This window comes from Miscanthus floridulus, chromosome 4 (genome assembly GCF_019320115.1).
Source record: "Miscanthus floridulus cultivar M001 chromosome 4, ASM1932011v1, whole genome shotgun sequence".
NCBI classification, from domain to species: domain Eukaryota; kingdom Viridiplantae; phylum Streptophyta; class Magnoliopsida; order Poales; family Poaceae; genus Miscanthus; species Miscanthus floridulus.
In genome coordinates, this window is record NC_089583.1 from 17,990,279 (window position 1) to 18,002,876 (window position 12,598).

General features: G+C 46.4%; 1 protein-coding gene and 1 long non-coding RNA gene across 2 annotated transcripts; both read left to right on the forward strand.

Moving 5' to 3' along the window:
* Nucleotides 1-6,401: 6,401 nt before the first annotated feature.
* LOC136548148 (uncharacterized) lies at nucleotides 6,402-10,113 on the forward strand. Its single transcript, XM_066539770.1, has 3 exons — nucleotides 6,402-7,338; nucleotides 8,268-8,498; nucleotides 10,106-10,113. The coding sequence occupies exons 1-3, from the start codon at nucleotides 6,402-6,404 to the stop codon at nucleotides 10,111-10,113; spliced, it is 1,176 nt and encodes a 391-aa protein (XP_066395867.1).
* A 1,131-nt stretch (nucleotides 10,114-11,244) lies between these two features.
* LOC136551058 (uncharacterized) lies at nucleotides 11,245-12,018 on the forward strand. Its single transcript, XR_010782429.1, has 3 exons — nucleotides 11,245-11,370; nucleotides 11,445-11,837; nucleotides 11,918-12,018. It is a non-coding gene; the product is annotated as an uncharacterized lncRNA (long non-coding RNA).
* The last annotated feature ends 580 nt before the right edge of the window (nucleotides 12,019-12,598 follow it).

Sequence of the window (12,598 nt, forward strand, 5' to 3'; positions counted from 1 at the left end):
GTTCTTGCCAACATGACCAAAATCTTTACATTCTTCACTAGTAGAATGTGATTCTGCCAATTTTATTGTCTCCTCAAAGGGAATTCCTTCGTTTTTATCCAGCCTCCTCTGAATAGCGTCAAACCAGTCTACAATTAAATAATTGAAGTCTCTAGGATGTGTAGTAGCGATGTGTAGTAGCACCGTGGCGATGTGTAGTAGCACGATGGGTCAGGTATGTGCACTAGGATGTGTAGTAACGATGCAAGAAGGTATCAGCGCGCCTGGGGCTCACTGTGGCGATGTGATTTTGCGGCAAGGTGCCCACAGGTCCGTGGCCAGCCTCAAAGAAAGAGTTTGATCCACTTGCCCACTGCTGGGGAGGGAAATGCTGTCCTGAGGGAACTCCACTAACCAATGACAAGGCTCTCGGTGATTTTGGCTTGGGTGGGAGGAGGGTGCAGCGACGGTGCAGTGGCGAGCTTTTGTCTCAACTGACAATGGAGGAGGAGTGACTCAGGATCGAGGAATGGGGGATGGGTACTAGGATTTTTTGACCGGAGCCATTTCTAAGGCGGCGCGGTCGGTCGGCAGAGCGAGGGGGAGCGGGAGCTCGCCCATCAGCAGTGGCCACATGGTGCAACACCACCCAAGCTGCCCAACCAGCGCGAAGGAGAGGGCCGACGGCATCAATGATTGGAGTAGGCCCGCGGCTTTGGAAATTTGCACGGATTTTTCTGGCATTGCTTATTAGCGTTTTTCCTGAACTAAAATAAATGCATTCCGATCCAAAAAAATTATGAATTTTTTGGGTAAACTGAACAGAACATGCTCTCCAACTTTACTTTTGATTCAAGTGCATTTGAGTTATAGATTGTGGATAAATTTTTGAGAAACTCGGGACTTAATACACCTTGTTTGAATTTTTAGAGATACTTCCAGAAATGATTAAATCTTGGAAAAATCTCCAAAATTCTTTTATGAGATGTACTTTCAAGTAAAATTGTTTCCAGGATGGGTTGTTGATACGATTTTTGAAGTAAAATTCTCCTCACAAGGTTTGGTTTGTAATTTATTTGAAGATTTAAATTTCAGCTTGATTTATTTGAAAGTCGATTGGATTTGGCTGAACAGCTTGGCTAGAAAGGTTTTCGGAGATCCAGTGACACCTGAAGTGTGGCAGTGGACACTAAACACTAATTAGAAAAACCTACATCCGAGTCGTCGTAGCATGCAACATGGAGGGAGTATATTATTATAGTAAAGCGAAGTGGCCAGTAGACATAGAATATGCCTACCATATGTTGGTATTCCTTATATCTTTTCTTTTAGCAGGGATATATTCACTCTATCGCTCATTGGATGATGTTAAAAAGCTTTGGCAGACATAGAATATGCCTACCATATGTTGGTATTCCTTATATCTTTCTCTTTTAGCAGGGATATATTCACTCTATCGCTCATTGGATGATGTTAAAAGCTTTAGACACGTCACAGGGCTGGCTTGTTATATATAGAGGCTTCTGTGTTACTCTGAATTGGAGTCGCCAAGTCGGTACTCTTCCGATCCACAGATATTCTTCATAGGGTCACAACATGCACTACCGGAAACACCTAATTTGCCGAATGTCCCCATCTTTGCCGTGGACAAGATTTCGGGCACTCGGCAAACATGGTGTTTACCGAGTGTCCCAAATACGTCACTCGGCAAAAATAAAACTCACGGCATAACAATTTACGCCGAGTGCTGCCACTCGGCAAACAACAGACACACGGCAACTTCATGTCCGAGGTAACACCGTCGACCTCCGTTATCATTTTGCCGAGTGCCACCCGTTAACACATGGCAAACCAACCTATATGCCGAGTGTCAAAATACAACACTCGGCAAATCGTACTATATGCCGAGTGTCAGCATATGACACTCGGCAAACATTTTTTTTTGATTTTGCCTCCCAAACTTTTTGTACTGTTGTCTTACAATACCTGTTGCTCTGTGTTGAAGTTTTGTACATTTCTGAGTTATTTTACTAAATTTCGTCAATTTATTTTAGTCAAATGAATTTTCGGTAATTTTTTTATTTGAACTGCAAGTGCTTCGAATATCCAAAAAAAAGTGAATAAAAAAATGATATTTTTGTTACTGGGTCTGTTTTGAGACCTTATCCAGGGCCAGACCAGAAATTTCGAACATTGTGTTCGTGAAACATGAGCAGAAACGCGTGGCGGAAAAGTCTGAAAATTCTATAAAAAGCAAACGAAGTCTGAAAATCACGAAATTCGTCGAGTTGTCATGATATCATACGTGGAGGCTATGGTAAAAAATTTGAGGGTGTTTCGGCAAAGTTGACACGTACGCTGCTTACAAATCGGATATCTCCGGAGAAGTTATGAGATTTGAGAAAGATCCGGTAAGATGAGGAGACAATTTGAATGTCGATTTGGAGTTTCACTTCAAAATTTTTTGTATATACAATAGAGCACAAATATCGCTTCTTGTGAATTTTTGGCAATTTTTCGGAGCCATTTCGTAATTTTAATTCTTTCGTCGCAATTATTGAATTTTAGATGCGTGGTATACAAACACATGAAATAATAGTCCAATTTTTGTACAAGCTTCAAATATACATTTGTGAGTGCACCTAACAAAGTGTAATGCAAGTTCATTTCATGAAATTAGTGAAACATGAAATAGAGGAAAGTAATTAAGTAGAGGAAAGAAAAGGGCACATGAAATATAGAAATAGGAGGGCACTTTTTTTAAAAAACTGTTTGCCGAGTGCCCAACCGTCACGGCACTCGGCAACTAGGCTTTTAGGGGTTTTTAAGTAATTTACCGAGTGCGCCATCGGCCGACACTTGGCAAACTGATGGGATTTTTTTTAAAAAAAACATTGTCGAGTGTCGTATCGGGCCAACACTCGGCAAACAGGCCACAAAATATCTAGGCCGCTGGCCGGCTCTAGCCATTTCTCCATTCTATCCCCACGCACGCGCCGCCGTCGACCTCCCTCCCCTCGCGCCGCCATCAAGCTCCCTCCCCACGCACCGCCGACCGCACACCCTCCACCGCAACCCCTCCGCCGCCCCCCTCCCTCCCCACTCCGTGGCCCCCTCCCTCCCCACCCCGCCCGCCTCCGCCGTCGACCTCCACCCCGCCCGGCCGGTCTGCCACAGCCACTGGCTGGCCCACGCCCCTGTCCCCGCCGCGAAACCGAGCGCGAGCACGACCCCGCCCGCCTGCCCCCAGCGAGTCCCTGCGCCACCTTCGGTGCCCGCCCGCAGGGAGCCCCTTGCTCGACGCCACTCCGACGACCTCCTGGGCGGCTTCTACAGCGCGGCCGCCTCTCCGACGACAGCTGTTCTACGGCGACCCAGGTAACTCAAAGTCGCCCTGCTCGGTTGATTTGAAGAACACATTGTTCCTAGTCTTAAAATGTTTATGTGCTGGAGTATTTGGATGCCAAATTCATTTTCCAACAAATCCCACAAAGTAGCTGCAAAGGAAAATTACTGTCGTTGGGTGGAGCATTAGTCCAGATTAGTTCAGCCTTATTTAGCCTACCCATGTTCATGATTTCTTTCTTTGACATCCCAAGAGGTGTTCTAGTATAAAGAAAATAGAGTATTTTAGATTTTGATTTTATTGGTACTATGATCAACTGAAAAAATATACTTGCTAAGTGGTCTGTTATCTGCCAACCAATGGTCTGTTATCCGCCACTGTCGACCAATTCCCTCTGCGGGTGAGGGTGATGCGCTTGTGCGGTGGGGAGCAATGGCCGCCACGCCATGCCCAAGTTGCCTAGTCCAAGGAGGAAAGCACCATGCACACCACTGACCACACCACACGTCTCGGTGGATCTGGGCCACCGCGGCAGGGCAGTTAGACACACATACTCTAGTTAGGAGTAGACGACTAGTTTGCAAGTCATGGGTATGGCGCCAACAAGGACTACAACAACAACAACAAAAAGCATCGCCTTTCTTTGCCAGCTGTTTTTTTCTTTTTTGGAACCTATATCAATTTATTTAGGTTGTGTTTGATGGATATCCGTGTTCTTGTAAAAATGTTTCAAATTCACATTCTCTTGTGAATGTTTTCAATGATGATTTAGCCGGTTGGTTAGATTTTGATTTTCAAATAAATTGTTTTTTTATTAAAAACATGTAAATAAAAATATGCTTAAAAAATCTAAAACTTTTTATAGGTGCAGATCAACTTAAATACAATTCAGTTTAACTTATATTGCACTTACAAAGCATAGCCGGAAAAAAATACGGTCTCTATGTACCAAACGCTGCTATGTATGTGTGTTTGGCAGTGATTGTCACACAGAATCGGAACCGTTTCTTCATGCCAAACAGCCCAGTATCATATATATTCATTCGATCAGACCCAACCCAGCCCAATGAGAATGATGGACCTCCGATCGCCTCTTTGGTCTCTATGTACGGTCCAATTCTGTGTAGGTTTGAGTATACGAAATTCACCAAAACTCGAAACTATCTACCATGTTAGTTGATTGATGGTAACTCTTTCTGCAAACTGAGTAATCACCAAAGGTCGGCTGGTTTTGCTTGCTTTGAAGACTTTTGGTTTTCTTTGTCTTTGATGACTCGAATGTGATCATGTCTTTGATACTGGTGCATGTATATGTATATCTCAGCAGTCATCAGTCAGATTCCCGTGAGGTGCGACGAGCTTCCAGCTGATTTATGTGCTTGATCTGTTACTTAACTGGAATTAGTGATGTGGCATGATTTAACTTTTGAAATAGTATATTAAGTGTATATAATCCAAGAAGCGGACAGCTTAGGCGACAACCAGGGCCAGGAATAGGCCTAGCTAGCCCTCAAAATACTGTTGGTGTCCTCATTTTTAGACCAAAGTCCAGACTGGGTACCTTATACTTAACTCCACTTGCATTAACCCTCAAAATCTCTATGCTGTTAAGCTGAGTGGATTGTTTAGTGGGAGGTCCATCTATGTTGATATAGATCTCCAAGTGGGGCATGGAGCATTCTATAACTGAGTTTTGTTTTCTAGATAGTTTCAGGAAATAGTTTGGTATGAATGAGTTCAGATTTCGTTTTATGCATCTTTTTTCTGAAAGATAATTTCCTGCTAACTATAAAAGGCCTAGCCAGCAGTATTCTCTGCATTTGCTTGCCAACCCTTGTTCTAAATTGATGGTGATTACTATGCAATATATAGATACTCTGCCATCTGGACTGGATGTGGTAGCAAATAAGAACTGGTTTTAGTTTTTTTTTGTATGATTTACACACCAACTGACTACGTGTAGCCCTGATTCTGTTCCCCTGGTTGCAATCTCGTGAGAATGAACAAATGAAATTGAGACATGAGACCGATTCAGTTTGCTTGCTTCCGGTAGCAGATTATTTTCTGAAAAGTCCAGATCTTGTTTTTTTTTTACTTTGTTTTTTGGAACCTAGCTAGCTAGCTTCTATTCGATGAAAAGTACAGATCTTGTTTCTTTTTACTTTGTTTATGGTGATATAAAGGTAATTACTTACTCGTGTGAAATGACTTATTCTTTTAAGGAGGACTGAGGCTTCTGGCTGTTTGTTGGTGTTCCGTGGACCTTGTAGCGGTTGAGGCTTCTCCTGTTTGCGGGACAGCGAGGTGAGGCATAAAACACCCCTCTTTTCCGTATCATGCATGTTTGTAGAGCACGTAACCCGGTTAGGCGTCTCCCGTTCGAAAGAGATACGGTTGGAAATATGCAGCTCTTTGCATATCGATAACTGTATCTGTTTCGAATTGTCCACGTTTTTTGGACAGCCCTAGGATGCGTAGATGGGGTTAGTCTCCGTGGTCTACTCCGTTCCGAGGCAGAGTTTCGACAGCATCTCCCTGTTGTTCTCCGGATACACAATCTTCCTACCGAGACGTGTATTTGGAGAACAGCAGGGAGGTGCTACCGAAATTCTGTCTCGGATCGGAGTAGACCATGGAGACTAACCCCAGCTACGCATCCTCGGGTGGGATTAGGACCTATCCTGACCTATTAGATGGTAGGAACATCATGTACATGCAATTGATTGTTAATGTCTCGCTGGTATACACACACACACACACACACACACACATATATATATATATATATATATATAGGGAGAGGCTATTCAGTAGCCGGCTACAAAATAAGTTATTCTGTAGCCACCTCCATTTACTATAATTTTATATACTAATTTACCATAATGTCAATATATATTTACGATAGTTGGGTTACTATAACACATGGGGATATTTACCATAACATTATATTAAACCACTTAGTAAGGAGTTACTATAATCTCGTAAAATAACATAGTAATTATCGTAACTCAAAGTGGCTACAGAATAAGTTATTCTGTAGCCAGCTACAGGATAGTAGTTATATATATGTCAGAGGATGGATGACCGTGAGTGGATGTACACGGGCCGCCCAAGTCAGCGTGCTTTGAGTGATGAATGGATTGAGAAGACGGAGGCTTTCATAGATAGAGCATTTGCCCTAGTTACAGGAGCGTCAGCCATTTGGTGTCCATGCAGTAGATGTGCAAACAGGCGTCGGCAACCAAAGGATGTCATGTCTACTCATCTTTGCAAGAATGGATTCACGGCAGATTATACTCGGTGGATCTACCGCGGTGAAGCCGATCGGATGAGAGAGGAGGTCGTGAGAGCACGCGTCGAAGATTTTGATGCTGATGCCGGGGTAGGTGACTGGCTAAATGACTTTCACGAAGCACACGTAGGTCAAGAAGGTGGGGAGGAGGAGCCAGAGGCAACCGCAAAGGCGTATTATGACATGTCTTTGGCACAGAAACCCCTTCACGGCCACACAAAGGTTTCTCAATTGGATGCCATTGGGCGGGTAATGGCCTTAAAGGCTCAGTTTAGCATGAGTCGAGATTGTTACGATGCTACGTTGGCAGTTATTGGCAGCTTGCTTCCAGAAGCTCACATTATGCCAAAGAGCATGTACGAGTCGCAGAAACTCCTTCGTGCACTCAAGATGCCATATGAGCAGATACATGCTTGTCCGAAGGGGTGCGTCCTATTTAGGAAAGAACACGAGAAAGCAAAGTACTATCTAAAGTGTCAATCCTCTAGGTACCTGGAGGTAGAGTCTGGTGATGGTCAGAAGAGGCAGCTTGAGATCCCCGTGAAGATCCTACGATACCTTCCATTCTTACCAAGGATCCAACGGCTATACATGACCGAGGAAACCGTGAAACAGATGACGTGGCACAAAAATGACACTCGATACAGTCCTGAGATGGTAATTGATGGTGAAGCATGGACCCACTTTGATGGGATTCATCGTGAGAAAGCTCTTGAGGCTCGTAATGTACGTGTTGCGCTGGCAACAGATGGGTTCAATCCTTATGGATTGATGGCTGCCCCATACACTTGTTGGCCAATCTTCGTTATCCCTCTCAATCTCCCCCCCCCGGTGTCGTGTTTCGATGACAGAATATATTCTTGTCATTGATAATTCCTGGACACCCGGGGAGTAAGATGGGTGTGTTCATGGAGCCTCTGATTGATGAGCTGGTCCATGCTTGGGAGGAAGGGGTGTTGACATATGATCGAGCTACGAAGAGGAACTTCAGAATGCATGTCTGGTACCACTACTCCCTGCACGACTTCTTGGCGTATGGGATATTCTGCGCCTGGTGTGTTCACGGGAGGTTCCCATGCCCATTATGCAAGATAGCTGTGGAGTTCATTTGGTTGAAGAAGGGTGGCAAGTATTCTTCGTTCGACAAGCATCGACAGTTCCTCCCTATTGAGCATGCATTCAGACAAGACATCAAGAACTTTACGAAAGGTGTGGTAGTGACAGACCCCGCACCGCAGATCATGACTGGTGCCGAGGTTTGTGCTCAGATAGATGCTCTCGTCGTCAACCCACAAGGCAATGGTTTTGTGGGATATGGTCGTCAACATATGTGGACTCATAAGTCGGGCTTGGAGAGGCTCCCCTATTATGATGACCTCCTTCTTCCACATAACATTGATGTGATGCACACTGAAAAGAATGTAGCCGAGGCACTTTGGGGAACACTCATGGACACTGAAAAGTCAAAGGACAACGTCAAGGCTAGAGTGGACCTAGCAATGTTATGCGATAGACCAAAGAAAGAACTGAAGCCTCCTAGAGGCGGCAAGACATGGAGCAAGCCTAAGGCCGATTTCGTCTTGACCAGGCCCCAAAGAAGGCAAGTACTTGAATGGATGCAAACGTTGATGTTCCCTGATGGGTATGCAGCGAATCTGAGGAGGGGAGTGAACTTATCTACTCTGCGAGTCAAAGGGATGAAGAGCCATGACTTCCACATATGGATTGAGCGGCTTCTTCCAGCGATGGTTCATGGCTATGTCCCTGAGCATGTCTGGCTAGTGCTGGCAGAGTTGAGCTATTTCTTCCGCCAGCTTTGTACCAAGGAGTTGTCTCGAAAAGTGGTTGAGGACTTGGAAAGAATGGCGCCGGTGCTTCTCTGTAAGTTGGAGAAGATATTTCCACCTGGCTTCTTTGTTCTGATGCAGCATTTGATCTTGCACCTCCCATATGAGGCACGAATGGGGGGGCCCGTGCAGGGCCGTTGGTGCTATCCAATCGAGAGATGTCTAAAGGTTGTTCGAAGTAAATGTAAGAATAAAGGCAAAATTGAGGCTTCCGTTGCAGAGGCATACATTCTGGAGGAGGTGTCAAACTTCACAATAAGTTACTATAGTGACAACCTTCCTAGCGTGCATAATCCACCCCCTCGCTACAATGCTGGCGAAAATGAATCGAACCTCAGCCTTTTCCGAGGGCAGCTCGGAAGTGCAAGTGATTGGAAACCCAAGACATTGAGACATGAAGAGTGGCGCACTATCATGCACTATGTGTTGACCAACCTTTCTGAAGTGGAGCCGTACATGCAGTAAGTTCACAACGAACTTGTTAAATATGCTGTCACTATTCGGTATCCAACTCTCTTGTTTCTCATTGTTATAGGGAATTTCTTGATCACTACTGGCATCTATCAAGGGAACCTACCCTGCAGGAATGTGATACCCTTCTTAAACAGGGTGCGGGAAATGGAATGCCCGATTTCATTTCTTGGTTCGCACAGAAGGTATTGTCCAACTTTGCTCGTACTTAGTTTGACATTATAAGTTGCTCGTACTTAGTTTAACGATATATCCTGCTTGAGCTTGTAGGGCCAAACCGATGAGTCTATGGATCCCGAGTTAGCACAGGTGTCCAGTGGCTTTCTGTATAGGGTCAGGTCATTTGTCGCTTATGACGTGAATGGATATCGCTTTCACACGACAGCACATGAGGAAAGTCAGCCCAATCGAAGAACCACAAATACCGGAGTTCTTACGCCCGGCACTGATGGGGCTGATTATTATGGGAGAATCGAAGAAATCTATGAAGTCAAATTTCGTGGTTCCAAACCCCTTAAGCCTGTCATATTCAAATGTCATTGGTTTGATCCTACAGTAACGAGACAAACCCCTAATCTTGGGCTGGTCGAAATTCGTCAGGATTCCGTCTATCCAGGGGAAGATGTCTATGTTGTTGCTCAACAGGCGACGCAAGTTTATTATCTGCCATACGCGTGCCCAAATGACGATCGTCTTAAGGGTTGGTATATTGTGCAGAAGACATCGCCACATGGTAGACTACCTCTCCCAGATGATCAAGATTACAACTTAGACCCAAACACATATGACGGGGAGTTCTATCAAGAGGAGGGGCTAGAAGGGAGTTTTGAGATAGACTTAACCGGTGCGATCGAAATGGAAGTAGATAATGAAAGGGTTGATGAAGAGGACGATGGAGATGAGGTGGAAAATGTGCAAGACATAGAATTACTTGAGCGAGTGCATATAGGCAATGCCGATGATGACAACATTGGTCCTTCGGATAGTGTTGATTATTTCGACATGTGTGATAGTGATGATGAGAGTTATGATCTGGCTGATCCCGATCATGATGCCTATTTCTAATACAAGTAATACTATCATTTTCTAATTATGTTTCGTTTATTTTGTATTTCTTTTTCAGGTTGTCCTGTTTATATGTGCTTATTGTTTTACTCTTTTTAATTGCAGGTGATTGACAAAAGATGGTGGGCGGTATGAGGTCCGTCGGGTCGTTTTACTGGAGCTCGGCGTCCACTCTAGCTGAGGAGGCTCCTGCAGCTGAGGTTCAGGAGCCACCGCGGAGGCGCAGGGGTTGGCCGAGAGGCCAGGGTCAGCAAGGCACGTGCAGCGACTCGGCCTCCGTCGCCTGTACCTCCCTCGCCTCAGGAGGAGGCGGAGGAGGAGCAGCACGAGCACAAGGAGCACGAGGAGCAGGGCCGAGCAGGAGGAGGGAGAGCACGAGGAGGGGGAGGTCGAGCATGAGGTAGAGGAGGAGCCCTCGGCGGGGGGTGCCTCTTCCTCTCCTTCGAAGATCTGGTTGCGAGGCCCTTCACGCCTCCTGGAACAGCCTATACCTTTCACGAAACGGCCGGTGATTCACCCCAATGGGCCAAGGTAAGTATCTTAAGATGTTATCACTACTTCTTTTGATATGTTTAACATGGCAAAATACAAACTAATATTTTTTCGTTAATCACTTGGACAGGGGATGGAAGGTTGTGGCTGTAGGTGATCACAAACGCCTTCCCGGTGGAATCCTGGGTCTTCTGTGTAGGGAACACTTCCCTGGCCTGGTAGACTGGGCAGGAGGGGTGGAGCCGGCCTACACGTTCGAGCACTACGCGTCTGCCCCCGATGCACGAGATCGGGAAGGCAGGAAATTCAACAACAAGGCGCATCGGGTTGTGAAAGAGCTGTGGGTAAGCCTTCCCCGCACTATCTTGCTCAATACATCGCATTCCTATCACATCCTTGAAATAATGACTACATACATAATGTTTATATGCAGGATTTCTACAGATGTGACGAGGGATACGAGGAGAGGGCCGAGAGGCACGCTCACAAAGCCTGCTACAAGCTCGTGAAGGACATGCACTACGAGGCGCGTATCCTAGCTGTACAGCAATACAAAGCTGTCTTCGAGGAAGTGAAGATCGACAAAGACCTCGCAAGAACCTTGATGCTGACTAAAGAGCAATACATGCTAGTAAATACTGTTTCTTCCTGAGATTAAGTACACTTACTGTGTTCTTATATGACAAATGCTTGTTGACGTGTAGGTGCCTCCAAATTGGGTGGCCGGTAAAGGCGAGTGCTGGAGGAGGATGGTGGACAAGTGGTGCTCCCCGGAGTGGTCGGAGACACACGCCGCTTGCCGGGAGTGGCGCTTGATGATGACAGGTGCACCACACCATCAGGGGAACCTTACCCTTGCCGAGTACGCGGAGAGATGGGTATGTGACTTCATCTATGTATTCCAATGCTTGCTTCTGCATAGTTTCTATTGATCTTACTGTTTGTTTCACAGTCGGCGTCACATGGTGGCGCACCTTGCTCCCAGGTGAAGGCATGGGCTATGGCCCACAAGGGCAAGGCGACGTCCGCCGTCGACTTCAACCCGGAGGACCCCCCCCCCTCGGCGTACAGCAATCCCTCCATCCACAGCCGTCTCACCGAGTACACAACGGCGGCCAAGGCGGTCCATGGGCCGGAGTATGATCCGAGCACCCAGGATTTCGAAGGAGACCTTGTCATGAGGGTGGGAGGAGGCAAGAAGCATGGCAGGTACTGGCTTGGCGACAGCGTCGTCGACACGGCCACTACTCCCACTCTCTCCCAGATCTGAGCAAGCGACACGGGCCAGAGGCCGCCCATACGCCCACGGCCGACCAGTACACAGCACGCCATGCAGACTTTGCAGGTTATTACTCTTTTATTCGTCGTTCATTGTTTCTTATATACCTTTGATTTCCATTGTAACATTGGGGTGAAATTTTGTAGGCCGAGCTAGAAGAAGAGAGGAGGCAGAGAATAGCGTTGGAGGCGAAGATTGACGCTGATCGGCAGAGCCAGGAGCAGATGTTTCAGTGGATGCAAACTCTCGGCGCGAAGATGGGTGAACCTCTGCCACAAGCGCTATTCCTTCCTCCTCGTCCTCCTGAAGACACTCCTATGAGTACATCTATCCCCATGTCCACTCACTCACACACACACTCACACACACACACCAGCGCACACACACACACACCGCGGATGGGCGGCGCGGGTGGAAGGGGTTGGCCGCGGCTGCCGGGCGGGGAGTACGCGCGGCGGGCGCCCCTGTTGCTGCGGTGATGCCGGGAGCGGCTGCCGGGTGTGCGGGGAGAGCACGGTGGGCGGGGCCACCAGCATCGCGCGCAGCTGCATGATGCATGATGCATGCAGCTAGCAGCAGCTGCATGATGCATGCATGGCCCTTATCTTAGCAACGATAAATCTTGACTGAGAGAGGATGCACTCCCAGCACGTACATTTTGGTCACTGAATCATTAAGAGTCACTATGATGAAGTCCCAAGAGTTCAGTATCTATAGCTATCACTTCATTCCAAACCAAAGCTGACTTGCTTTTGATCAGCACTGTTCATGTTCAGCCTAGTTTACAAATGAGAGAATTTCTTATTTGACACTGGGAAAATGAGTCG